Source organism: Lepidochelys olivacea, assembly GCF_965140295.1.
Source record: "Lepidochelys olivacea isolate rLepOli2 genome assembly, chromosome: 18".
NCBI lineage: Eukaryota > Metazoa > Chordata > Testudines > Cheloniidae > Lepidochelys > Lepidochelys olivacea.
This window is the reverse complement of record NC_140428.1, coordinates 10,265,997-10,293,289: the sequence shown is the minus strand read 5'-3', so window position 1 is coordinate 10,293,289 and position 27,293 is coordinate 10,265,997. Positions and strand designations below refer to the sequence as shown.

At 42.7% G+C, this 27,293-nt stretch overlaps 1 protein-coding gene across 4 annotated transcripts in view; it reads right to left on the bottom strand.

Annotated features, from left to right (window-relative positions):
* CDC42 (cell division cycle 42) overlaps positions 1 to 27,293 on the bottom strand; it is a 50,552-nt gene that overhangs the window by 2,266 nt on the left and 20,993 nt on the right. For 3 of the 4 annotated variants that reach the window (XM_084651526.1, XM_084651527.1, XM_084651528.1), the window contains exons 3-5: positions 12,526 to 12,598; positions 8,683 to 8,792; positions 8,373 to 8,570 (exon numbers count right to left, since the gene is read on the bottom strand). In XM_084651526.1, the coding sequence (XP_084507652.1) occupies positions 8,373 to 8,570; positions 8,683 to 8,792; positions 12,526 to 12,598 (381 nt within the window). Of the gene's footprint in view, positions 1 to 854; positions 1,261 to 8,372; positions 8,571 to 8,682; positions 8,793 to 12,525; positions 12,599 to 27,293 lie in introns of those variants that run through there. The other variant, XM_084651529.1, reaches the window with a different exon arrangement.

Sequence of the window (27,293 nt, the reverse complement as noted above, 5' to 3'; positions counted from 1 at the left end):
ATACAGATGTAATTGCCTCAATCAATGGGGGTTTTACGATTAGTTTGCTGGTAACAAATTTCACACTAATGACAAAGCAGAAAGTACTGCATTCAGATGAAACAGCTGGATCTGGAACACAGAATAGTAATGATTCCAGAACACGTTGCAGTGACACCTGTGTTATACAGGAGGCAAGCATGCAAAGATGGATTGCAGTCTGGTATATTTTAATCAAGCTTCTGTTCCCCACACCAAATGTTTAGCAGCAGCCAGGTAGATTTCAGAAGCTGTGCATGGTATCCATAACAGAATTCAAATGAGAGAATTACAAAATGGGTACTATAACATTGTATAAATGTTAAATTGAAGCCAGTGAATGCAAACAGAAAAAAAGCTTCATCAGTCATTTATACAAACTGCAATTTTTAATTCCAAAATTTAAGGTAACTACAATTGAAGTTTTTCCCCTTAAGACAAAAATCAGAAGCATGAAATTAAAAGGCAAACTTTACATGTTACATTAACAAGCTTTAAGAATCAATTATTAAAATGAAGAGGACTACTGGTGTTAGTGAAAGCAAGAATTTAACATCTTTGTAAAGCAGTAGCAGATACATTGATATTTCCTTCCCCCGAGGACTGACAAATACTCCACTACAGCACAGACAGCCAAAGCAATAGCAACAGAAAGTCTCACTGCACAAAGGAGAACCAGAAAACCCTTCACATTACACCATTACTTGCAGGTCACTTTCATGTATGTTTATCATGCAAATACAGTTAACAATAGACTCAGGTAGAAAATGAAGTATGCATTTTTTTCCAGTTGGAGCTCAGGAAGATTAAACATGTCTTTATTCCTTCTTGATGAGGGTTTTTTTTTTTTGTTCAGTTTTTAAATGACACACCCAGGCCTTTTCCCCAGTAACCTAAATTGTAAAGTTATCAACATCTGGCAACCCACGCAGCAAAGAGTTAAAGGAGTCCAGTTCATGTTCCACAGTCACAAATGTTTTACTAAGGAACTGTATATGTTGTTTTCAGTCCAAAAGCTAATACAGAGGTTGCTCTAAGATGTTAAGCAGAGACACGGAAGCTTTCAGTCAGGATGGTTTTATTCATTTTTAATCAAGTTTCTACAGTAGTGGGACAGAAGAAGCAGCAGCAAGAGGGGAAGGAGAAAACAGTTTAGAATATACAGCACTTCCTTTTGGGCTGAGTTTCCGGAGGCTCGAGGGCAGCTAGGATAGCCTCATCAAACACATTCTTCAGACCTCTCTACAAGACAGAGGGGAGGAGAAAAAAACAGCAGCCAGGTTAGAGGATTAGAGAAAAACAAGCAGATAAAGAGCATTCAGGATAAGTTGGGCTGAATTCACAGAAGCAGCAAGCAGATTTACTTTGTTGTAACAAAGTAGATCCTGGAGAAAATAATTCACCATTTAGATGATCAGGAGATCAATCAAGACAGAAGTGTACAGAAAGCCAACAATTGGATGAAACACGTACACCCATAAGGACAAAAGGACAAACATACCAGAGGTTAGTGAGAATACTGGTGTCTTAACAGGTTTCAAAGACTTAACAGAATCATTGCTGCCACCTATCTGAACTATTAGACTGAACATTCCCAATGAGTTTTACATACAAACAAAAGTAGCTTGTCCCATGTGGCTGTGATGGAAGGTCAGGTACATATCTTTCCTATCCATATTAGGTACGTTAGCATTTTAGGTATGTGGAGTTTCAAACTTGTGCTGATTTCCCCACTTACTGCAGAAGCAGTTAGTTTTAAGTGGTACCTTGAAATTACTGGATTGCTATGTGAATTCAGCCCCTGAATAACTGAAGAGTTCCAACACAGACTGCTGGGCATGTTCATGCTGGGATGGAAGCAGGACTTGTGCCTGGTAAACCACTCTTCCAATGTAAGGGCTCAGTCATTTAACATAAGGCAATGCCTTATCAGTGCTATTATTTTGACATTTAGACAGCCAACTATAAAAATGGTATATTCCAGTTAGTCAACTATGTTGTTACTAAAGCAAGTATTATAACCACTCAAATTACAGGGAGACAGAAAAATGACGTTAGAATTGGAATGCTTCTTTGACACTATGGAATCCAACATCAAGCAAGCAGTCAAAAGCTTTAAAGAAGTCTGCAAGGGTTACACATGAGCACAAAGCATGCATTTGAGCTCAGCAGTTCTCAAACTTCATTACACCGCGACCCCCTTCTGACAATGAATTACTACATGACCATGGGGAGGGAGGGGCAAGGGGAGAGCCCCACCACCCTGGGAGGAGGGGGCCTCCTTGGGCTTCAGCCCTGGGCCCCAGCAAATCTAATGCTGGCCCCATTAAAATGGGGTACTGAACCACCGTTTGAGAACCGCTCATTAGCTCTACAGAAACAAGAATTCTACAATATATTCTCACTGCCATACAATTCTAAGAAGTTACACGTGGGCACCAGAAGAGAAACCTTGCTCAGTTTATACTAACTGGACTTGTTAACTTTACTGTCATGAGTGTGACCTGCAGAAATTCAGAGAAAGAGGTTTACAGGGTAAGAAACAAAGGAAAACAAAAAGGTAAAACTCATTCCTCAGAGACTACCATCTGTGCACAGGGAGGAAGTTCAGTCACCCAAGCTGAAAAGCATTTCTCCCCCACTGATTTGACTGGGAAAAGCACTCAGCTTTGAATACTGGGTTTTAGGAAAAGCTTTAGTGTAGGTTTTTAGATGTGTGTATATGGGAATATATCTAGTTGTGCTTTAGAGCTTGCAGAGGACACAAACTGGTGAAGCAGTAAATAACGAAGAGGACTGGTCACTGACTCAGAGTGATATGGATCACTTCATAAAATGGGCACAAGCAAATTACAAGTGTATGCATCTAGAACAGAGGTGGGCAAACTACGGGCCACATCCGGCCCATGGGACCCTCCTGCTAGGCCCCTGAGCTCCTGGCCTGGGAGGCTAGTCCCCGGCCTCTCCCCTGCTGTTCCCCCTCCCCCACAGCCTCAGAGCACCACGCCACAGGCACAACGCTCTGGGCAGCCAGGCAGTGCAGTCGTAGAGCCTCTGCCTGACCCGGTGCTCTGGGCAGCGCGGCCGCAGTGCCGCCAGTCACCGGTGCTCCAGGCAGCGCGGTAAGGGGGCAGAGGGGGTTGGATAGAGGGGCAGGGGAGTTGGGGGAGGTGGTCAGGGGGTTGGGGCAGTCAGAGGGCAGGGAACAGGGGGGTTGGATGGGGCAGGAGTCCCAGGGGAGCCATCAGGGGGTGAGGGCGGGTTTGATAGGAGGCGGGGGCAGGGCCACACCTGGCTGTTTGGGGAGACACAGCCTCCCCTAACCAGCCCTCCATACAATTTTGGAAACCCGATGTGGCCCTGAGGCCAAAAAGTTTGCCCGCCCCAATCTAGAAACAAAGACTATAGGCCATACTCACAGGACAGAAGACTATCTTGAGCAGCAGTGACTCTGAAAAAAATGTGGGGGTCTTGTTGGGCTGATTATCCACCATGAGCTCCCAGTGTGACTGTGTCCAAGAGAGCTAATACAACCCTGGGATGCATGAACAGGGGTATCTTGAGTAGGAGTAGAGAGGTTACTTTATCTGTTTTATTTTATTTGGCAATGGTGCGACTACTGGTAGAATATTTTGTCCAGTTCTGGTGCCCACAGTCCAAGAAAGATGTTGATAAAGAAGGTGCAGAGAAGAGTCACAAAAATGAATAAAGGGTTAGAAAATATGCTTTACTATGATAGACTCAAGGAGGTCAATCTAGTTAGCTTAACAAAGAGAAGGTTAAGGGTGACTTGATTGTCTGTAAGTACCTACCTGAGGAACAAATATGTAATAATGGGCTCTTCAATTTAGCAGAGAAAGACCTTAGAATCCATTAAAGAAGACAGTCGCCTTTTGGGGGAAAAAATCACCTCTAGCTGAAAATGTTTAAGCCTATTATTGTTACAGGTAACACCTAAGATTGTTACAACTGAAAGATAACTGGAAAAAAAGAGTGTTTCTCCTCTATGCTTCATACATGTGTCAAATTTTGTGTAAAATCGTTTTCATTTCTTATAGAAAGGACGAGTTTCTCCTTTTGTTTCTGTGGATCTTTCAAAAGCACCAACCAGAGGAGAGAGAAAAAAAATTAAAAGGAAAGTGACTAACGTCACCAGGGCAGATACGCAACTACTTTGAAAACAGATTTCAAATCAAGGGGGTCTTTGACATGGAGAAAAAAGGTAGTCCATTAAGAGCCTTGCTTGAAATCCTTCTTCAAAACATGACTGAGACTGAATATGGATGTGTCAGAATGGTCAGTTAACATGCTGAATGCTGAAGTCGGACTTAGCAGGGAAAGAGGAAGACAACCAGTTTAAAAAAACAAAAACAAAAAAAAACTTTTCAAACCTCTCCATGGTCTAGGGTAAATAGAGCCTTTCAGTGCTCAATGAATCTAGAACAATTTAAAGATTAGGCTGTAAAAGTGATATACTGAGGAGACAACAGACCAAAAGCAGGTTAAGTAGCCTCTTCATAGTCACGAACACCTACTTTTTAAGGCACATTTTAAAGAAAAAATGATAGGTTTTTTCAGCAACATGTAACTAGTATCCAAGCAGCTCACAACCCTCTTATGACGTAGGGAAGTATTACACACTTTTTACAGATGGATTGAGCTGCTGATTTACCAAAGGAAGTCTATTAGCAGAGCTAGGAACAGTCTTAACCACAAGATTACCCTTCCTCTCAAATCAGGAGAGACACCCATAAATTAACCCTGGGCCTCCTATGTGAAACTGTCACTGAATCTCCAGTGCTGTACAACAGACTCATCCAGCCAACACAAGGTGTGTACCAGATAGGTGCACATTTATCTTCACATCAAAGTCCCAGAACTTATCTGCCTATGATTCACTATTACTTTGATGGAAACACTGGAGCTTGAAATTTATTTTTCCCCTCAAAAGACTAAATCCCATCCATCAAGCATTGTCTCTGTCTGCCACATGGAAGCAACTCCACCAGGTTTCCCAATCAGCTGTCTGTCACTAGCCATGACACTGCCAGCAGTGGAGAAGCACTTTACATATAGAATCCATTGAAAAGGGAAACCAACAAGGACTATACAATTCTAGTCCATTTCCCTGATGCTAGATTTGATGAGTTTCCTTAGAAGGAAGGAAAGACTAATCCTACCCAGGGAAAGTCAGGTTCCTTTTACATTTAGCTCACATACAATAGATCAGCAGGTGGAAGCTAACTAGGAACTTTAGCTTCCCTCTGTAGGCTTCCGGGTATGTAAATTTTTGTTCAGTGGCTGGGGCTGATTTAGTTAAAGAAAAAAATAGAACAAAAAAATAAAGATACAGTAGCAAATTAAAAAGAATAGGGAAGAGATGGGGCTGAGCAAATTAAAAAGAACAGGGAATTAAAAAGATAGAGAAGAGAAGAAAAAATTGGTGGACCTACAATTTTTTCCATTAAGAATTACTGGGCAAGTTTAGAGATGCACAACAAAAGTATATTTGGGTCATACAAAAGACCACAAGTAAACAGTTTGTTTACTCCAGCTAACCACCAACAGTAATTTTGGTGAACAAGGTATTAGTACTCAAGGGATTAGTTACATTTAAGAGCTATTTATCCATCCCCTTTTCCCAAAGCCCTGGGAAAAACCAGTAACTACTCTATTTAATATTAAAGGAGTAGACAGTAGAACAGCAGCAATCTATGGACACAAGAGGTGAGGCATGAAAGGCATCTTTACCCATTGATGGGAATGTCAACACAATACCACCATCTCGCTCTTATATAGCACTTCTCATCCATGGATCTTTACAAGAGGTCAATCACATTATCCTTATTTTAATGATGGGGGAAAAAATGACTTGCCCACCATCACCCAGCAGGCCACTAACAGAGCCAGGAACAGAACTCAGCTCTTCCAGGCCAGTGTTTTATTCATTAGCCAACACTGCTTTATACTGGTCACGAATTTTAAACCTCATATTGGATAGCAGTAAAATTACCAATGGATCCAATGTGCATGCATTTGGGACTCCTAAGTAAAGACCTGCTTGCTTTCATCTTCAGACATCATCAAGATGTGCATTAGTAGAATTTTGGAAGAGGATGGAGCCCCTGAGGAAAAAAGCTTCCAGATGGTCTGAGACAAAACGTGAGAGTTTCTTACAAATTGAACTACCATTTCTAGAATATATGGAAAGCAAGAAACAGAGCCCCAGGAAATACGGAAATTTCTCCTCCTGCAAAATTTTGAGCATGTAGTTTCTATTTCAATATCTGGAAGTAACAACTGATGGATGTTGAATTTCTGATACTGAATGAGTTCTTATCCAACTGTCAGTGCTGCATGTAATTTAAAACAATGATCTTATCTTGCATTTTCTCAAAGCGTGCAAAAGGTAAGTAAAAGAATTGAAGTCCATGCCATGGATTACTGGGGCAGTTGCCTCTAATTTCACTGCCATGGGTAAGAAAATAATCCCTGGACACACTGTTCAGCAAGAATGCACCAGAACCTGGTTAGCAGCATGCATACAGTTGTAAACAGGGTGGAATGATTTAAATCACAGATTTAAATCAATTTAAAAATCAGCAAGCAGAAAACCTTGATTTAAATCTTTTTGGGAAACAGTGACTCTGGGGGTGTGTGGTGAATGATCAGCTGAACATGGAACTGCCAATGTGACACTGTGGCCAAGAGCCAAAGTGACCCTGGGATGCATAAAAGGGGAATCTTGAGGAGGAGCACAGAGATTATTTTACCTCTGTATTTGACACTGGAGAAGCCACTGCTGGAATACAGTGCCCAGTTTTGGTACCTACAATTCAATGAGGATGTTGATAAATTGGAGAGAGTTCAGACAAGTGCCACGAAAATGATTAAAGGATTAGAAAACATACCTGACAGTGACTGAGCTCCGAGTCTATCTACTTAGCTTAAACAAAGAGAAGGTTAAGGGGTGCCTTGCTTACAGTCTGTAAGCACCTAAACAGGGAACAAATGTTTAATAATGGGCTCTTCAATCTAGCAGAAAAAGGTATAACATGATCCAAAGGCTGGAAGTTGAAGCTAGACAATTACAGCATAATTTTTTCCAATGGGGGTAATTAAAAACATTGGAACAATTTACAGATGGTCAAGGTGGATTCTCCATCACTGAATTTTTAAATAAAGGTTGGTTGTTTTCCTCAAAGATCTGCTCTAGGAATTATTTTGGGGGTGTTTATGACTTGCATTATACAGGAGGTCAGATCAGATGATCATAATTGTTCTCTTCTGGCCTTGAAATCTGTGAACAACAAATTTGGGGTTAAGGCAAGATTCACAGAATACAGGAAACTGAGGTAAGGCTTCATACTCCAGATACTGGGCCAAGACAATACATGGAACGGAGAAAAGCATGACATTTTGTATCTCATATCTTTCCCCACGCATGTAAGGCAGGGACATAAGACGCCAACTCAATTTTCAGCTTTCTGTGGATTCAAGTCAGATTAGTAATATTTTAACATAATTATGTGATTAAGAGCAAGCGTGCCAAGATTTTAAATTACTAGGGTCTATGTAATTAAAGAAGCTGACCTACTCTCTAGGACCTCCACAGGATTTCCAATTTCATTGGCCTTAAATCACCACTGGCTTTAGAGTTTTTTTGTTTTTTTTTTTAAATAAAAAAACTGCTGCCACTGTTTATCTCCATTTCTGTGGATGGGGGTAATGTCTTAGAGTTGCCATTTCATTGTTAGTTGGTGACACATTAGACTTCTGGTGGGAGGCAGGCAAACAGCTCACCATAGGCTGCACAGGAAGGGAAAGACTTTCAAGACTGCTATAAGGTTATTAGCGTGGTGGGGAGGGGGAGGGAGAGCCGCAGCGGGGGGGGCGGGGGCGTGTGTTAATTTAACCTTCTTTAAAGGGAAGAAAACTGACCTTGGCAAAAAGTCTCTGCTTTCCCCAGTGATAAACTTAATCTTGTGTCCTAACCCACAAACAATCCAGATCACAGCTTCCTATTTAAATGTGCTCTTTAAATAATTAACACTACACTGCAGTTCCTCCAACACAGAACAAACCCCGGCATGAGATCCCTCTTCTAACCACAAAATCTCCATCTCCCTCTAGTTGGACTGCTTACTCTCCATGCTAGGATTTTCTTTGTGTCACTTCTAATCCCTCATTCCTCAGAAACTTCCTTTCTGCTCAGCCATTTTGCATCCATATCAGCAGAAAGAGCACTCTCACCTTTTAACATGCCCTATTTAGCTGTACTCCACAGCTGTGAAGGAGGGGAAAAAATGAGTAGTGAACACAACTGTGAGAGATGTTTAGTGGACGATTCTCACCTGTGTAAGTGCAGAACACTCCACATATTTGACAGCCTTCAGGTCCCGGGCCAGTTTTTCAGCAGTCTCTGGAGTTATGGGCTTCTGCTTGTTCTTAGCAAGTTTCTCAATTGTTGAGGGGTCATCTCTGAGATCAATTTGGGTCCCAACAAGCAGGAAAGGGGTTTTTGGACAATGGTGAGTAATTTCAGGTACCCACTAAAGGGGACAAAGAACGTATTGTTACTATTCAAGTTCCTGAGGCAATTTCAAATGACACTGCCTAAAGCATTGCTACAGCTCCAGTTTTGGGTAGAAAGATATGACAAACCTTTTCTTTCACATTTTCAAATGAAGAAGGAGAGACCACTGAAAAACAAACCAGAAACACATCTGTCTGTGGATAGCTGAGGGGTCGCAATCTGTCATAATCTTCCTGTCCTAGAAAAAAAGAAAAACAGCAGCATTAAAAGGGGAGCCTTCAGAAGTCTCTCCTAGAGAAGGATTCTTTTAGTCAAATTACAAATGTTTATAGGATGTATTGGTGAAGAGTTGCATATCCAATTTGTATTCCAATAAAAAGACATTTTGCTTAACCTTAACCATAAGAGAATACCACTGGCCACTCCCTCATAATGGGGCAGAAATCTAGTTATGTCAAATATGTTACAAGGCAAGCAAAATCAACAATTTATAGAAAGCATGGTCTTCACATCCAGTTCAACACAGCACATCACCACCACACTCAAAAGGAAATACCCCATCAAAACTACCTTAACTATGCCCTTGGAGTGATGCAAGCACAACATTTACAAAAAAGAATCAGAGAATCCCCATATATAACTAAGTTTCAAATCATAAGTATTTCAAACTCTAGAATTCTTTACTCTTGGTTGTACAGTTCTGCAAATTCTAGCTACAGCAGAGTCCACATACAAAGTTGCTTAAATTTGATAACAGCATGCTATGCTGGGAGTCATCTTCGTTCATTAAAAAGTCTTGTGCCACTAACGCACATTGTTCCCATGTAAAAAGCCTAAGCAAAAAATGAAGTTACAGAAATGATACAAAAAATGAAGTCAGAGTGGTGAGAAAATGTTTTAATATCAGATGCAGATCACAGAATAAAGGCCTTATCAATTAAAGATAAAAGTGAAGCAGAGATGGAGACTATTTGATAATAGTGTTGTTACAGAAACTACAGATTTAAAGGGGAGTAGTTAGGATTATGAAGGATCAAAATCATATGATAGCACCACCTTAAATGCCTTAAGAAGGCCCAAGAAGGGCCTGGATGATGATGTGATCTAAAGGGATGCCACAAGGTTCACTTCTTCAAGGCTATGAGATGGTTCCTCCCTCTTTGCAGGGCACAGTTAGATTTTGCCTAACTCAATAGTTTGGTACTTAAGATTAAGTGATCAACATCTCTGCCTTTTCTTTTTAGAAAGACAAGGTGGGTGAGAGAAGATTTTTTTATTGGACCAACTTCTGTTGGTGAGAGACAGGTTTCCAAGCTACAGAGAGCTCTTCCTCAGGACTGGGAAAGGTGCTAAGAGTATCACAGCTAAATAGAATATATTCCATCTGTTCAACCTTGCGACTACCTACGCTAAACTAAGGAAACATTTAAGGTGAGGTGGCCCGTTAACACCCCTTTAGTCATAGGACAAAAAGAGAGGTTTAATGGGTTACAGATTGTTGTAATAAACCATAAATCCAGAGTCTTTATTAAAATTATTACTTTTAGTGTCTAGCAAAGTTACAAATTTAAGCTCCTAGGCTAGTCTTTTGAAAGCGTTGTGCAGATTTAAAGAAGGATTTTAAGAAACAGTCAAGTGTGGAAAGGTACTGGATTCACAGATTGAGAGAGCAAAGTCACCTGTTTATCTCTAGATAGCTGCAGCACAGACAAGCAGCAACGAATGCATCCTCAGCAAATCAGTTCTAACACGGAACTTCCTCTAGTGGCAAAAAAAAAAGTGGTCTCCAAGGCCCATTCAATATTGAATTACTGATATTTAACAAGGACATCAGTTATACTGGGTTTTGTAACATGGACAAATAATGACTGCTGTTTGATGTTAACTATTTTCTGTACAATTGACCTAGCTTAGAGTTGAGCTGGTAAACAGCTCCAGTCTCTCTCATTAACATGCAGTCAAAGACTTGCTCTACAATTGTAAAATATTTATAGCATTAATGGCATCAACAAACTTTTCCTATAAACTGATCTAAATAAGAGAAGTCCTCATTTCCTTTCAGTGTTTCTAGTAATACAGAAACTTAACTGAAAAGGTCATTAATGTCCCCACTATTTGAATCTGAATCATTGTGTATTTTTGGAACTACTTCTCATTGCTCCCATCTATGCTGTTTGTGCTACATAGTTAAGGATCAATCAACAAATCTACTACATACTGTGCTGAAACTGTAGGTTCACGAAGAACAGAACTGGAAAGAGTCAGTTTGGCTTTGTTACATGGCAGCTTTCCCCTGGTTCTGAGTGTTTTGTTCCTATTTAGTCTATCTAAAAGACAGACAATGAGCAATCTCTTTGGGACAAGCACGGTCTTGGATAGCATCAAGTATCTTCACACTCATTCACCTCATAGTGACATAAAAATGCCGCTACTGGGTCAGACTAATGACCCATCTAGCTCAGTATCCTGTCTTCCAACAGTGTCCAATGCCAGGCGCTTCAGAACAAAACAGGCCATTGAGTGATCCATCCCCTGCTGTCCACTCCCAGCTTCTGACAATCAGAGGCTTGGGACACTCAGAGCATGGGTTTGCATCCTTAACCATCTTGGCTAATAGCCATTGATGGACCTATTCTTTTTTGAACCCAGTTAACACTTTTGGCCTCCACATGTATTTCACTTTCCATTTTGTTAACCAGTCACCCAGTTTAGTGAGATCACTTTGTAACTCTTCACTGTCTGATTTGGACTTATCTTGAGTAATTTTGTATCATCTGCAAATTTTGCCACTTCAATGTTGATCCCTTTTTCCAGATCAAGAATTCTTTAGGCATTGGAATAGGGGCTAACAAAAGTTTTAAACAGTTTGAAAGTTGAACAAGAAGGGGATGGAATTTTTAGTCACTCTTGTATATAATAGCACTGATTGTCCAGTCACTCTAGAGCATTTCAGTGTAGACTTTACACTAGAAACTGAGGCTAAAACAAAAAACAAAACATTTTAAAATATAAAAGCTTTCTAGCCTTTATCCTCCATCAAAAAAACAGCCAAAACTGACCGACATCCAAATTTATTTATTTGAAGGTCACCTTTAATGAATAATAATTCAAACATTGGGCATGTTATCCTGCCTATTTTGCTTCATGACAGATAAAGCCAGCATGACAGGTTGATGCCTAAACAGCAGCAAATTTTTGACTTTACAAATTCAGGTTTTATCTAGGCCAGAAGACAGGCTACTGAAAAAATTAGTAAAATTACTGTACCACATGGACTTGAGAATGAAAGTTATGCAACAAATAGGAAGGAATTTTAGTAAGGATTTTTAAGAACTTTTAACAACTCTTATTTAACTTCAATGGCTAGCATTTTGAAAAGAACCTACAGTTCAAGATTCAACACTCCCAGCTGTCTAATAAAGGTTTTTGTTCAAATATCTTCCAGTCATCTCAGAGTTTACCTAGACCAAGATGAGTTTTGTTTTTTAAAGGTGACAGTGAACATTTTAGAACTCTAATGTAGATAGGACTTTAAAAATATATTAAATTAAAAACTTTAAATATACACCATTTATCCTAGTTTATGCAAGCCCCACCAGAGATCCTCCAGAAAAACCAGAGAAGAATGAATTGACATCTCTGGGGTGTTTTAAGATTTAAAAAAGGCAGAAAGAGAGAGTATAAAAGCCCATCAGGCTCTTTAGTTTGCATAAGATAAAGAAGGAAAAAGCTCAATTTAAAAAAAAAGTGTGTGTATACACACACATATACACACACACCCCCCTATCAAGTCACCTTTAAAAAATTGGAAAATTGTTATTAACTGATAAGTCTGCCATGATGGCTGGCAAGATAGACTGTTGCATACTAGTATAGTTTTTTTCTTCAAGGAACTGATTGTGCATAACTAATACCTAAAATGTACCAAATGTTACGAGTTAGTATAAATACAGAAAAGTTAACATTCTCACCTGCAGTATCAAACAATCCTAGGGTATATGGCTCCCCACCAATCATCACTGTTACAGCATAGTTATCAAAAACCTGGAGGGGGGAAAATGGGGGGGAGAAGCAAGAAACAAGTTTTGAATAAAAACAAGCCATTTTGTCCAATATGGGTTCTCCTACTCCCCTTTCAGATTCTCTCAGTTTGCTGCTCCAGAAATATTTAATTTTAAAACAGCATATCAACATGATTTTTCAAACTATGCTTTACGTAATGGTCCCAGAGAAACGAATAATTAAGTTGTCATAAAACAGTATGTCAATCTAACCTTTCATTTAAAAAAGTTAAGCCCATATAGATCAAAGAAATCCTTCCAACATGATTGGAGTATAAATTTTTAAAGGGAAATCTACTTGAGCATGCAAACCTGAAACAGTATCTCAATGGAGTGAGAACTCTGGAACACAATTTAAAATATCAATATTAACCATTTCACTTGCGATCATTTTAGCAGAATTAAGTTCATGAGTTCCTCCATTACTGCTGGATGTAGTAACAGATATCAGGGCACGAGTGCAACTGGGCAGCTAGTAGCTGACAAAGGAAGTGGGGCATTCAAAGCACTCCACTTCCAAAGAGTCACTGCTGCCCAAAATGGCAGGGAAATATACACCTTTCTTAATACCAGAAGCTCCAGTACCCACCCACCCTGCCCCTACACACGCCCATCCTTCCCTACCTTTCTGGGGACCAAAATATTTAATTACCCTATTCAGCTGCCAAAAATACCCATCTCCCCCAAGTCTACAACGTAGTTGCATATTTTCAACTATGAGCTTTGTGACAGTGAAATTCTAAAATTTGGGGAAAGCATAAACTAAGCTATGTCTATTAAGGGTTTGTGCCACATGACAAGGGACTTAATCATTTCTGGCCTCTGGAAAACTATTATTGCCCTGTGAACCTTTGTTCTCATGTTTATCTAATTTCATCCTTGTTGATCCCCCAACACTGACTAGCATTGCTGCAACCACAACCAGTCTCCTCAGCTGCAGAAGATGTATAGTTTGAACTTTCTTTTCTTGACCACCAGCCCTATGTTAAGAGATTCCTAGCGATATTCCCATCCCCCCAAGATGGTGCCTATCATAGGAGACATCCTGCTAAAGGTCTGAACTGCATGTGAATGCCCCACTTCCTTTGTCAGCAACTATCTGCCCAATTGCACTCCTGCCGTGATATCTGTTATTACATCCTTTCAAAAGGTTGGGAAATCTACCATTGAAAGAAAAGTATCTGATTTGAAGATATTTGAACCAGGTTCCCGATGAAGGAATGTTTCTTGGGCTACTGTGTGAACAAAAGACACTATTATAGCCACCACATTTTCGAAAAGGCCCAGGAAATTATAAGCAGCACCTTCATTCCCACAAAGGGGAAGTGGCCCCAGTTTTGGCTTTCTTCTATAGTCTGATTTTTATCTATGGTGAAATGGAGTTTCTGTAATCTGAAGTGTTGGCAGATTCCTTCTTCGGGGTCAAGTACTATTCCCAGGTGAATTATGGTATGTGTAGGCATTGGGTGGTCAACAATTAAGCAGCATGCCACTGAGTATCCTCACAGTGAACTTCATAATTGTTTGTATGCTCTATAGTTGAAATACCTGATAAGTAGATCAACCAGACGTGGACAGATGAATATTCCCTGTACTCACGTTGCTGGTCATCATGGTGAATATTATGCACGTTGTCATAAGGCCCAGTGGGTAACACTTTCTACTGGATATCTCAGTAGAAGAGAAATCTGTAACCACTTCAAGAATAAACTTTGGGTATGGTTTAACACTTTGTCCTTTCACACCAGAATTATAGGGTAGGTCAATTATCAGGGCTTGAAGTTCACCAAACCTTCTCACAGAAGTGATGGCTATTAAGAATGCTGCCTTGGATGACAGGCAGGAAAGAGCATTTTCCTAGTGGTTCCATCAGTTTTGTTAGCACTGAGTTTAAAAGTTCCAAAAAGAGGGATGACAGGTTCTTCTGCAATAGGAAAGCGTTTGAGACTTTTCAGGCATCAAAGTGATGGGATGAAAGAATGCTAACTCCATGTGCTGGAGCATGAGAACCTGATATGGCAGCCAGATTGATTTTGAAGGATGATAGGGGTACTGCAGCTGAATTAGTGACTTGTCCATGTTGAAAATTTCTTTCATGTGTTAGTGTAACTTTATTTTAGGTGGAATTCCTAGATTGTTGCAAGACTGCTTGAAATTGAAAAGAGTAAGCTAGCTCTGTGGAAGCCGGCTTCCTATGATACATGCTATCAAGTCTGGAAACTCCAAATTGGGATGGAGAATTTGATCATACCTCTGGAGTATAGGAGATCCTAAAACAGAAGAAGTTGATTAAATGTAAGCTCGTTGGGGCATGGATTGTCTTTGTTTGTACAGTGCTTAGCAATGGAGTCCTTGCCTCTAGTCCAAGAGTGGGGAATCGTTTTTGTATCGGGGCCATTGACCCAACAAAAATAAATAAAATAATAAAAAATAAAATAAAGATGGTGGGTCACACATGTTCAACTTACTTACCCGGCGGGGGGGGGGGATAGGAGGGAGGTGGAAGTAGAGGCTTGGAGCTTCCCCCCCGCCACCCACAGTGGGGCGAGCTGGCGCTCATGGCTCCAGCCCTATAGGGGGACACCGAGACTCAGGGCTCTCCCCCTCCCCCCCGGTGGTGGGGCAAGCTGGCGCTCACGGTTCCAGCCCCACAGAGAAGAGGCCAAAAGTCTCAGTGCCCCCAACCCCACGGGCTGGAGCATCAGTGCCCACCTGCGGGGCTGGAACTGCGAGTGCCGGCTGCCCTGAGCCTCCATGTCACCCCGCTAGGTGAGTTGAACATGTGTGGCCCGCAGGCCAGATGAAAATGAACAAGGGGCCAGATCCGGCCCGCGGGCCACAGGTTCCCCACCCCTGCTCTAGGCATTAGCACAATACAAATAAAGGCATTAACAATTACCAGCACAGTTCCCGTGACTGCTCTACAAGGTTGGTCTGTCAGTGGTGCCTTAGCCATCCTGAAGCCATGGAGACACTTGTTCTGTGTCAACATAACTTTTGAACAACCACAGGAGTGAGATGAGTTAGTAGGGGCGTTAGAGGAGGAAGTACCAGAGGAAGGTATTCACCGGCAATATTTTCCCTGAACAGAAGAAAGTATAACTTTGAATTTGCTATGGAAGCAAAGGGCTCTGCTTGACAATCCCTACCCGAAACAATCTCTGATTATTTCACACACCACTCATGCTTGCTTTGAATCTTTTCTGTCAAGTGCAATCCAACCACTAGGTGCATGTGATGGTCAAGATACCAGTGGGAAAAAAATCAGGGCTTCTTTGCAGAGTATTTGGGAAAGACTTCTCTCGTGCTTGTTCTGAACGTTCACTGCCCTTGTGCTTCTGTCAGCATCTGAACAATTGGACCTTGAAGAGATGGCAGAAGTGACTTTAGGGCTGTCAAGGTTCCTTCCCCACTCTGAACTCTAGGGTACAGATGTGGGGACCTGCATGAAAGACCCCCTAAGCTTATTCTTACCCCCTTAGGTTAAAACCTTCCCCAAGGTACAAACTTTGCCTTGTCCTTGAACTGTATGCTGCCACCACCAAGCGTGTTAAACAAAGAACAGGGAAAGAGCCCACTTGGAGACGTCTTCCCCCAAAATATCCCCCCCAAGCCCTACACCCCCTTTCCTGGGGAAGGCTTGATAAAAATCCTCACCAATTTGTACAGGTGAACAGAGACCCAAACCCTTGGATCTTAAGAACAATCAGGTTCTTAAAAGAATTTTAATTAAAGAAAAGGTAAAAGAATCACCTCTGTAAAATCAGGATGGTAAAAACCCTACAGGGTAATCAGATTCAAAACATAGAGAATCCCTCTAGGCAAAACCTTAAGTTACAAAAAGACACAAAAACAGGAATATACATTCCACCCGGCACAGCTCATTTTACCATCCATTAAACAAAAGGAAATCTAACGCATTTCTAGCTAGCTTACTTACTTAACAGGAGTTATAAGTCTGCATTCCTGATCTGTTCCCAGCAAAAGCATCACATAGATCCTTCATTCCCCCCCCCCCTCCAGATTTGAAAGTATCTTGTCTCCTCATTGGTAATTTAGGTGCCAGCGAGGTTATCTTAGCTTCTTAACCCTTTACGGGTGAAAGGGTTTTGCCTCTGGCCAGGAGGGATTTTATAGCACTGTATACAGATAGGTGGTTACCCTTCCCTTTATTTTTATGACAAGGACCCAAACAAATACCTCTGCATTCCGGCGCATTTATGTGACCATGGACTTCTTGTTTGTGTAAATGGGCTCCTAGCCCAGTTTGGAAGTATCTGTGGTGATAACTGCTAAGGAAGCTAGTGGGCTGAAGGAAACTTTCATTACATTGTCCCTGGGCACCCACCATCTGAGCAGTTTTAGGATATGAAGAATTGGTGGAGAGAGTGTCTAAAGTGTCCATTTTTAGGGTGTGATTTAGGACACCCAGTGTGATAGTCACCTACACATGAGGCCTCTATTTATAGTCATGTGAACAAAGACACCAATCTGAGGAAAAACACTGTTCCCTGACAGGGTTTCTTTAAGACAGACATGGCTTTTCAGATCTTGCTTCTGCCAGAGTTGGATCCAGAACTGCTCCTCCTCATAGGATATCCTCCAGTATAAAACAAGCATACTATTTGTTTATTTGCAGACCAAGAGTCTGCAACAGAGGATGTCAACCTAGAAGTATGCATGCATGTGCCTGGCTGAATCATGCTTGAATGAGCCAAAGTAGAGTAAGACAAGTAATTACCACAGCTAAGCACTGAACATCTCTGGTGCCATGGATAGATCAAAGGATTGCCCTCTGTACCAACAGTAACTTTCTCCCCAACAGTCAGATATTTCCAGTGCAACTGTCAGATGGCTATGTAGAGCAGGGGTGGACAAACTATGACCCACGAGCCACATCCGGCCTGTCCGACCTTTTAATCTGTCCCTCAAGGTCCACGCCAGCACTCCCGCTCTACCCGCCCAGTGCTCCAGCTGGGGAGTGGTCAGGGGTTTCCCCCACTCCAGCTGCCCGACACTCCTGCGTTATGGGCATGAGAACACGCATGTTACTCTGGCTACACAACCCAAACACACCTCATGCACCATCGGAGCCTGGAACATGCAAGCCCAGGTGCCTGCTACTTGTTGGCTTAGGTGACTTTCCTAGCACCCAGAGGCTATTTGATTGTGGGCTGTTGAGACCTATGTGGGAGGAGACTTCTGACAGCAGGCGGCTGGTGAATCTCAATGAGTTCCAATAACTGGAAGCTGACGCCCAACAAATCCAAAGCCAGGGTAACATATAATTTGTGTTCAGACAGGAGCAAAATTATGTAGTAAAATCAACAGCCCAGTAATGTAATTGTATAACAGCGCATTGTTCAACATTTTTTTTTAATAGTGTTGATTTTGAAACAAACTTGTGTTTTCCCTGTCTGAACATGAATGATTAATTTTGTGAACATTTATGGCCCACCATACAATTTCCATACCCAGATATGGCCCACAGGCTAAAAAGTTTGCCCACCCCTGATGTAGAGGCTAGTATTTTGTTTAGATGAAGATCTGCACAGCCAGCTTAGGAAAGGGTAGGGATGACTGTTCAACCTCAGCATCCTGAACTTGAGGGACTTGATGAATCTGTTTCATCTCAGATTCAGGTAGGCCTTCTACCATCTTTGGTATCAGCAAGCACCTGAGGTAGAATCCTACCCCATTACTCCCTCTCCCACAGATACCCCTCGAGGAACTGTCTCCATAGCTCCTTTTTTGCAAGGGTACTCTCAGATGTGGTGAATATCTTGGACTTCTTTGCATTATTCCCCTTTCTTCCATTGCTGACCGTGCTCTAGGAAGAGGGAAATGATGGAAGCTGAGGAGATGGAATAGAGTGAAAGAGAAAGGGGATCCACCACACTGGTGTAGTGACAATGCAGTAGTTTCAGATGAAGGCCTTGTCTATACTGGGGTTTTCACTATTGCAGCTACTTGAATGGCTCGTGTGGTCCAGAAGTGCAAACCATTACTTGCACCAGTGTAGCTAACAGGGGGTAAGCTGAAAGTGTGAGTTCACAGCAAACACCAGTGCCTAAAAACCCAAGTGTATGCAAAAAGTGGCAATCCCCCATCTCTTTCACTCTACTCTAAGAGTAGTCAATAGACAGAATGCTGGCCAAATCTGGACCACTAGATGCTTTAGAATGGACTTTAAAATCTTTTTTTTACTTATACTTATTGCTATTCTCTGGAGTCTGGACCTTCACTAGACCCTCACCAAGAAATTTGGACCTTGACAAAAAATTGACTATCCCTGCTCTACTCTGTCTTGTCAGATTGCTTTATACTTCCTTCTCCCTGAGCACAACCAACAAAAGGGGATCTCCATTTTTTTTGTGCTAGAATAATAAGACTTAATGAGTCATGTCTAGCCAGTCACTCTCTACTCTTATTGGTGTATTGGGGGGTGGGGTGGGGGGGGGAACGAAGGGTGAGAAGAGACTTACTGTCCATCATAACTACAATCATCCCAGATTCTACCGCTGAGGTAACAAATACCAGTGGGGATAAGAAAGTATATTTCAACAATCCCACACAGAACCCTTAGGTGCTTTTAAAGTTTCCCTGCCAGGAATCACAACTGGTCATTTAACAGTGTTCCAAGGACCACAGCAGAAAATAGCCTTGCAGGCCCTCAGTTAAGTTTCTTTTTCAGCTATCAGAGTAACAGCCGTGTTAGTCTGTATTCGCAAAAAGAAAAGGAGTACTTGTGGCACCTTAGAGACTAAATTGGTTAAATTGGTTAGTCTCTAAGGTGCCACAAATACTCCTTTTCTTTTTTCAGCTATAAATGCCTTTGAGACATTAAGGCTGGCTGACAAATGGATGAATCATTTCCATTTTAGAAACAATACTGGCTGTTGTATTTCTATATTTTTTGCCTGTGTTCTATTACTACTTTGAGCATTAGCAATAAAAATGAAAGTCACTGTCCACTAACAGGAGTTTGAAATAAGCCTCTGTGCATTCACACTATAGGGAGATGGCCCTGTAGAGTTGCAGGCCAATAGAATATTCCAGCATCAGTGCTTGTTCGGGCTCCTGCAAGCAGACCCTACCCACTTTCAGACTGAACATTCTGCATTCAAGGCTAGAAAAGGGGATGTAACAACAGCCAAAGTTCCTTCCACCTGAACCTCAAAGTTTGAGAATAACAGAACGCCAAGGAAGAAGGGAAGATGGGCAGTATGAACATGCAGAAGCCTATCTTGACCACCACCAGCTACTAAGTAACTTTTGTTTCCTCAAGGTCACTTAGCTTACAATAATTTAGCAAGTAGTGCTATCCTTCCCCAGAAAGGTGGGCTTAGGAGTACTAGACTGAACACTGCTCTCAAACGTGGATAATATCTTGAGGCTTAGTGGAAGGCGTAAGGCTTATTAAGAGCATGTATTGAGTTCCACGTAGAAGCCCTACAGATTTCTATAATGGGAATAGACTGTAGGCAAGCCCCTGATCCCACAGAGTTACCAAAAGAAACTACAGCATTTGCTCAAGAAACTCCCTGAAAAAGCACAAGATCAAATCCGCACAGACATACCCCTGGAACCCCGACCTGGGATATTCTATCTACTACCCAAGATCCATAAACCTGGAAATCCTGGGCGCCCCATCATCTCAGGCATTGGCACCCTGACAGCAGGATTGTCTGGCTACGTAGACTCCCTCCTCAGGCCCTACGCTACCAGCACACTCAGCTACCTTCGAGACACCACTGACTTCCTCAGGAAACTACAATCTCCCTGATGACACCATCCTGGCCACTATGGATGTAGAAGCCCTCTACACCAACATTCTACACAAAGATGGACTACAAGCCATCAAGAACACTATCCCCGATCATGTCACGGCTAACTTGGTGGCTAAACTTTGTGACTTTGTCCTCACCCATAACTATTTTACATTTGGGGACAATGTATACCTTCAAATCAGCGGCACTGCTATGGGTACCCGCATGGCCCCACAGTATGCCAACATTTTTATGGCTGACTTAGAACAACACTTCCTCAGCTCTTGTCCCCTAATGCCCCTACTCTACTTGCGCTACATTCATAGAATATCGGGGTTAGAGGGGACCTCAGGAGGTCATCTAGTCCAACCCCCTGCTCAAAGCAGGACCAATCCCCAATTAAATCATCCCAGCCAGGGCTTTCTCAAGCCTGACCTTAAAAACTTCTAAGGAAGGAGATTCCACCACCTCACTAGGTAACGCATTAGTGTTTCACCACCCTCCTAGTGAAAAAGTTTTTCCTAATATCCAACCTAAACCTCCCCCACTGTAACTTGAGACCATTACTCCTTGTCCTGTCCTCTTCTACCACTGAGAATAGTCTAGAACCATCCTCTCTGGAACCACCTCTCAAGTAGTTGAAAGCAGTTATCAAATCCCCCCTCATTCTTCTCTTCTGCAGACTAAACAATCCCAGTTCCCTCAGCCTCTCCTCAGAAGTCATGTGTTCCAGACCTCTAATCATTTTTGTTGCTCTTCGCTGCACTCTCTCCAATTTATCCACATCCTTCTTGTAGTGTGGGGCCCAAAACTGGACACAGTACTCCAGATGAGGCCTCACCAATGTCGAATAGAGGGGGACGATCACATCCCTCGATCTGCTCGCTATGCCCCTACTTATACAGCCCAAAATGCCATTGGCCTTCTTGGCAACAAGGGCACACTGTTGACTCATATCCAGCTTCTCGTCCACTGTCACCCCAGGTCCTTTTCCGCAGAACTGCTGCCTAGCCATTCGGTCCCTAGTCTGTAGCTGTGCATTGGGTTCTTCCACCTTAAGTGCAGGACCCTGCACTTATCCCTATTGAACCTCATCAGATTTCTTTTGGCCCAATCCTCCAATTTGTCTAGGTCCCTCTGTATCCTATCCCTGCCCTCCAGCGTATCTACCACTCCTCCCAGTTTAGTATCATCCGCAAATTTGCTGAGAGTGCAATCCACACCATCCTCCAGATCATTTATGAAAATATTGAACAAAACCGGCCCCAGGACCGACCCCTGGGGCACTCCACTTGACACCGGCTGCCAACTAGACATGGAGCCATTGATCACTACCCGTTGAGCCCGACAATCTAGCCAACTTTCTACCCATCTTATAGTGCATTCATCCAGCCCATACTTCTTTAACTTGCTGACAAGAATACTGTGGGAGACCGTGTCAAAAGCTTTGCTAAAGTCAAGAAACAATACATCCACTGCTTTCCCTTCATCCACAGAACCAGTAATCTCAACATAGAAGGCGATTAGATTAGTCAGGCATGACCTTCCCTTGGTGAATCCATGCTGACTGTTCCTGATCACTTTCCTCCCATGTAAGTGCTTCAGGACTGATTCTTTGAGGACCTGCTCCATGATTTTTCCGAGGACTGAGGTGAGGCTGACTGGCCTGTAGTTCCCAGGATCCTCCTCCTTCCATTTTTTGAAGATTGGCACTACATTAGACTTTTTCAGTCATCCGGGACTTCCCCCGTTCGCCACGAGTTTTCAAAGATAATGGCCAATGGCTCTGCAATCACAACCGCCAATTCCTTTAGCACTCTCGGATGCAACTCGTCCGGCCCCATGGACTTGTGCATGTCCAGCTTTTCTAAATAGTCCCGAACCACCTCTTTCTCCACAGAGGGCTGGCCATCTACTCCCCATGTTGTGATGCCCAGAGCAGCAGTCTGGGAGCTGACCTTGTTCGTGAAGACAGAGGCAAAAAAAGCATTGAGTACATTAGCTTTTTCCACATCCTCTGTCACTAGGTTGCCTCCCTCATTCAGTAAGGGGCCCACACTTTCCTTGGCTTTCTTCTTGTTGCCAACATACCTGAAGAAACCCTTCTTGTTACTCTTGACATCTCTTGCTAGCTGCAGCTCCAGGTGCTATTTGGCCCTCCTGATTTCATTCCTACATGCCCGAGCAATATTTTTATACTCTTCCCTGGTCATATGTCCAACCTTCCACTTCTTGTAAGCTTCTTTTTTATGTTTAAGATCCGCTAGGATTTCACCATTAAGCCAAGCTGGTCGCCTGCCATATTTACTATTCTTTCGACTCATTGGGATGGTTTGTCCCTGTAACCTCAACAGGGATTCCTTGAAATACAGCCAGCTCTCCTGGACTCCTTTCCCCTTCATGTTAGTCCCCCAGGGGATCCTACCCATCCGTTCCCTGAGGGAGTTGAAGTCTGCTTTTCTGAAGTCCAGGGTCCGTATCCCGCTGCTTACCTTTCTTCCCTGTGTCAGGATCCTGAACTCAACCAACTCATGGTCACTGCCTCCCAGATTCCCATCCACTTTTGCTTCCCCTACTAATTCTTCCCAGTTTGTGAGCACCAGGTCAAGAAAAGCTCCCCCCCTAGTTGGCTCCTCCAGCACTTGCACCAGGAAATTGTCCTCTACGCTTTTCAAAAACTTCCTGGATTGTCTATGCACCGCTGTATTCCTCTCCCAGCAGATATCAGGAAAATTGAAGTCCCCCATGAGAACCAGGGCGTGCGATCTAGTAGCTTCTGTGAGCTGCCGGAAGAAAGCCTCATCCACCTGGTCCGGTGGTCTATAGCAGGAGATCTCCACCACTACATCACTCTTGTTGCTCACACTTCTAAACTTAATCCAGACACACTCAGGTTTTTTCTGCAGTTTCGTACCGGAGCTCTGAGCAGTCATACTGCTCCCTTACATACAGTGCTACTCCCCCACCTTTTCTGCCCTGCCTGTCCTTCCTGAACAGTTTATAACCATCCATGACAGTACTCCAGTCATGTGAGTTATCCCACCAAGTCTCTGTTATTCCAATCACGTCATAGTTCCTTGACATCACCAGGACCTCCAGTTCTCCCTGCTTGTTTCCAAGGCTTTGTGCATTCGTATATAAGCACTTGAGATAACCTGCTGATTGCCCCTCATTCTCAGTATGAGGCAGGAGCCCTCCCCTCACAGACATTCTTGCCTGTGCTTCCTCCCGGTATCCCGCTTTCCCACTTACCTCAGGGCTTTGGTCTCCTTCTCCCGGTGAACCTAGTTTAAAGCCCTCCTCACTAGGTTAGCCAGCCTGCTCGCAAAGATGCTCTTCCCTCTCTTCGTAAGGTGGAGCCCGTCTCTGCCCAGCACTCCTCCTTCATGGAACACCATCCCATGGTCAAAGAATCCAAAGGCTTCTCTCCGACACCACCTGCGCAGCCATTCGTTGACTTCCACAATTCGACGGTCCCTACCCAGGCCTTTTCCTTCCACGGGGAGGATGGACGAGAACACCACTTGCGCCTCAAACTCCTTTATCCTTCTTCCCAGAGCCACGCAGTCCGCAGTGATCCGCTCAAGGTCATCCTTGGCAGTATCATTGGTGCCCACATTGATGACATCATCATCTGGACCCATGGAAAAGAAGCCCTTGAGGAATTCCACCACGATTTCAACAATTTTTATCCCACCATCAACCTCAGCCTGGTCCAGTCCACAAAAGAGATCCACTACCTGGACACTATAGTGCTAATAAATGATGGTCACATAAACACCACCCTATACCGGAAACCTACTGACCACTATTCCTACCTCCAGCTTCCATCCAGGACACACCACACGATACATTGTCTACAGCAAAGCTCTGCGATACAACTGCATCTGTTCCAACCCCTCAGACAGAGACAAACACCTACAAGATCTCTATCAAGCATTCTTACAACTACAATACCCACCTGCAGAAGTGAAGAAACAGATTGATAAAGCCAGAAGAGTTTCCAGAAGTCACCTACTACAGGACAGGCCTAACAAAGAAAATAACAGAATGCCACTAGCCATCACCTTCAGCCCCCAACTAAAACCCATCCAACGCATTATCAAGGATCTACAACCTATCCTGAAGGATGACCCAACACTCTCACAAATCTTGGGAGACAGGCCAGTCCTTGCCTACAGATAGCCCCCCCAACGTGAAGCGAATACTCACCAGCAACCACATACCACACAACAGAACCACTAACCCAGGAACCTATCCTTGCAACAAAGCCCGTTGCCAACTGTGCCCACATATCTATTCAGGGGACACCATCACAGGGCCTAATAACATCAGCCACACTATCAGAGGCTCTTTCACCTGCACATCCACCAATGTGATATATGCCATCATGTGCCAGCAATGCCTCTCTGCCATGTACATTGGGCAAACTGGACAGTCCCTACGTAAAAGAATAAATGGACACAAATCAGATGTCAAGAATTATAACATTCAAAAACCAGTCGGAGAACACTTCAATCTCTCTGGTCACTCGATTTCTGATCTCAGAGTGACTATCCTTCACCAAAAAAAATTCGAAAACAGACTCCAACGAGAGACTGCTGAATTGGAATGAATTTGCAAATTGGATACAATTAATTTATTTGAATAGAGACGGGAATGGTTGAGTTATTATAAAAAGTAACCTATTTCCCCTTGCTTATTCCTCTCCCACCCCCACTGTTCCTCAGATGTTCTTGTTAAACCCTGGATTTGTGCTGGAAATGGCCCATCTTGATTATCAAACACATTGTAAGGAGAGTGATCACTTTAGATAAGCTATTACCAGCAGGAGAGTGGGGGAGGGGGAGAGGGAGGGGAAAGAAAACCTTTTGTAGTGATAAACACCCATTTTTTCATGGTTTGTGTGTATAAAAACCATCTTCTGTATTTCCACAGTATGCATCTGATGAAGTGAGCTGTAGCTCACGAAAGCTTATGCTCAAATAAATTGGTTCGTCTCTAAGGTGCCACAAGTACTCCTTTTCTTTTTGCAAATACAGACTCTGATTCACTTGACACGCACTGAAATAAATTTCCCTTATCACCATATGCAATGAAGGACGGTGAATTTTTAAGGGTAGAAAGCACTCTTGACATGTGCTGCAAATAGTTGTACAAGCAATTACATGTACCCCTAGGGGTACGCAGAGGTCTTCCAAGGGGTACATCAACTCACCTAGATATTTGCCTAGTTTTACAACAGGCTACATAAAAAGCACTAGCGAAGTCGGCACAAACTAAAATTTCGTACAGACAATGACTTGTTTATACTGCTCTATACACCATACTCTGAAATGTATGTAAAATATTTATATTCCAATTTATTTATTATATGGTAAAAATGAGAAAGCAAGCAATTTTTCAGTAATAGTTTTTGGTGACACTTTTGTATTTTTTACGTCTGATTTTGTAAGCAAGTAGTTTAAGTGAGGTGAAATTTGGGGGTACACAAGACAAATCAGATTCCTGAAAGGGGTACAGTAGTTTGGAAAGGTTGAGAGCGACTGGTTTAGGAACCCAGAGCTGGAAGAGATACTAATATATATAACAAATGGTTAATATATGGTAATCTTATCAATTTTGGAAAAAATTTAGGGTGACTACAAAGGGCCACATTATTCTCATGGAAAACCATGAAAAGAAGATCAGTCATAAGAACCTTAAGATCACTGACACTTCTTGCAGTTGTTACAGCTATAAGGAATGCAGTTTTCAGAGACAAAACAGTGAGCCATCTCCCATGGCTTCAAAAGTGGACTTAATAATCCCTGATCCTAGGAGTAGTGCATCTGCAAGAGGGTAGTTTCTCCATCCTCTTCCTGTGGTATAGGTAGAATCACAGAGATTGCCAGTACAGCCACATCATTCAAGCTTCAAACTCAATCTCTCCAATGTATGTAATAAGATTCACTCTTGCTAGAAGGTGGAGTCTCAAATCAGTGCATATGCACAGACCCTTGGGCTTTGAGCCTAACCTCCAACAGCTTCAGGTCCACACTGGATGCTAGAGGCCAGTCTGGACAGCCCCTAGGTCCAAGATTAGGAAGGTAGGAGTCTTCCTATAGTCCCAGATACAGGAGTGGATCAGAGTCATTTTCTTCTCTGGAAGAGACTGCCCTATTGTTAAGGAGCTCCAGAAAAAATGGTTACTTACCTTACAGTAACTGTTGTTCAAGACATGTTGCACACATATACATTCCACTGTAGGTGTGTACAAACTCAGTGCACTCGAGCTGGAGATTTTTGCCAGTAGTACCATGTGGCATAGCATGTGTCCCTTCTCTCCTCATGCCTCTTCTATGCTGTCACCTAAGAGCATCTCCACCATTTCCTTCTCCAGTCCTTCCTCAGTTATGACTAGCGGGGAAAGTGGGAGGGTCGTGGAGTGTATTTTGTGCACAACACATCTTGAAGAACAGGTTACTGTAAGTGAATGATTGTGCATATATACATTCCACGGTAGGTGACTTAACAGTTCCCTTTCAGGTGGAATGGAGATCTAAACAGACTGTAGCACCAACTTACCAAAGCTGGCATCATCACGAGAGGCTTGCATGATGGCATAAAATGTAGAAAAGTTCTGACCATGCTGGTGCTTTCCATATAACACCACCTATTGGAACATTGCTCAGAAAAGCTGAAGTGGAGGATTGAGCTCCGGCAGAGAGAGAGAGACTTTAGTGAGCTGGTAGTTCCAGAAATCCAATGAGTTTCTCAGACAATACAGGTTGACCCTTCGCTCTTTCAATAAAGATTACAAAGTCTTGGAGAAGATCTAAAGCAGTGGTTCTCAAACTTTTGTACTGGTGACCCCTTTCACACAGCAAGCCTCCGAGTATGACACCCCTTATAAATTAAAAACATTTA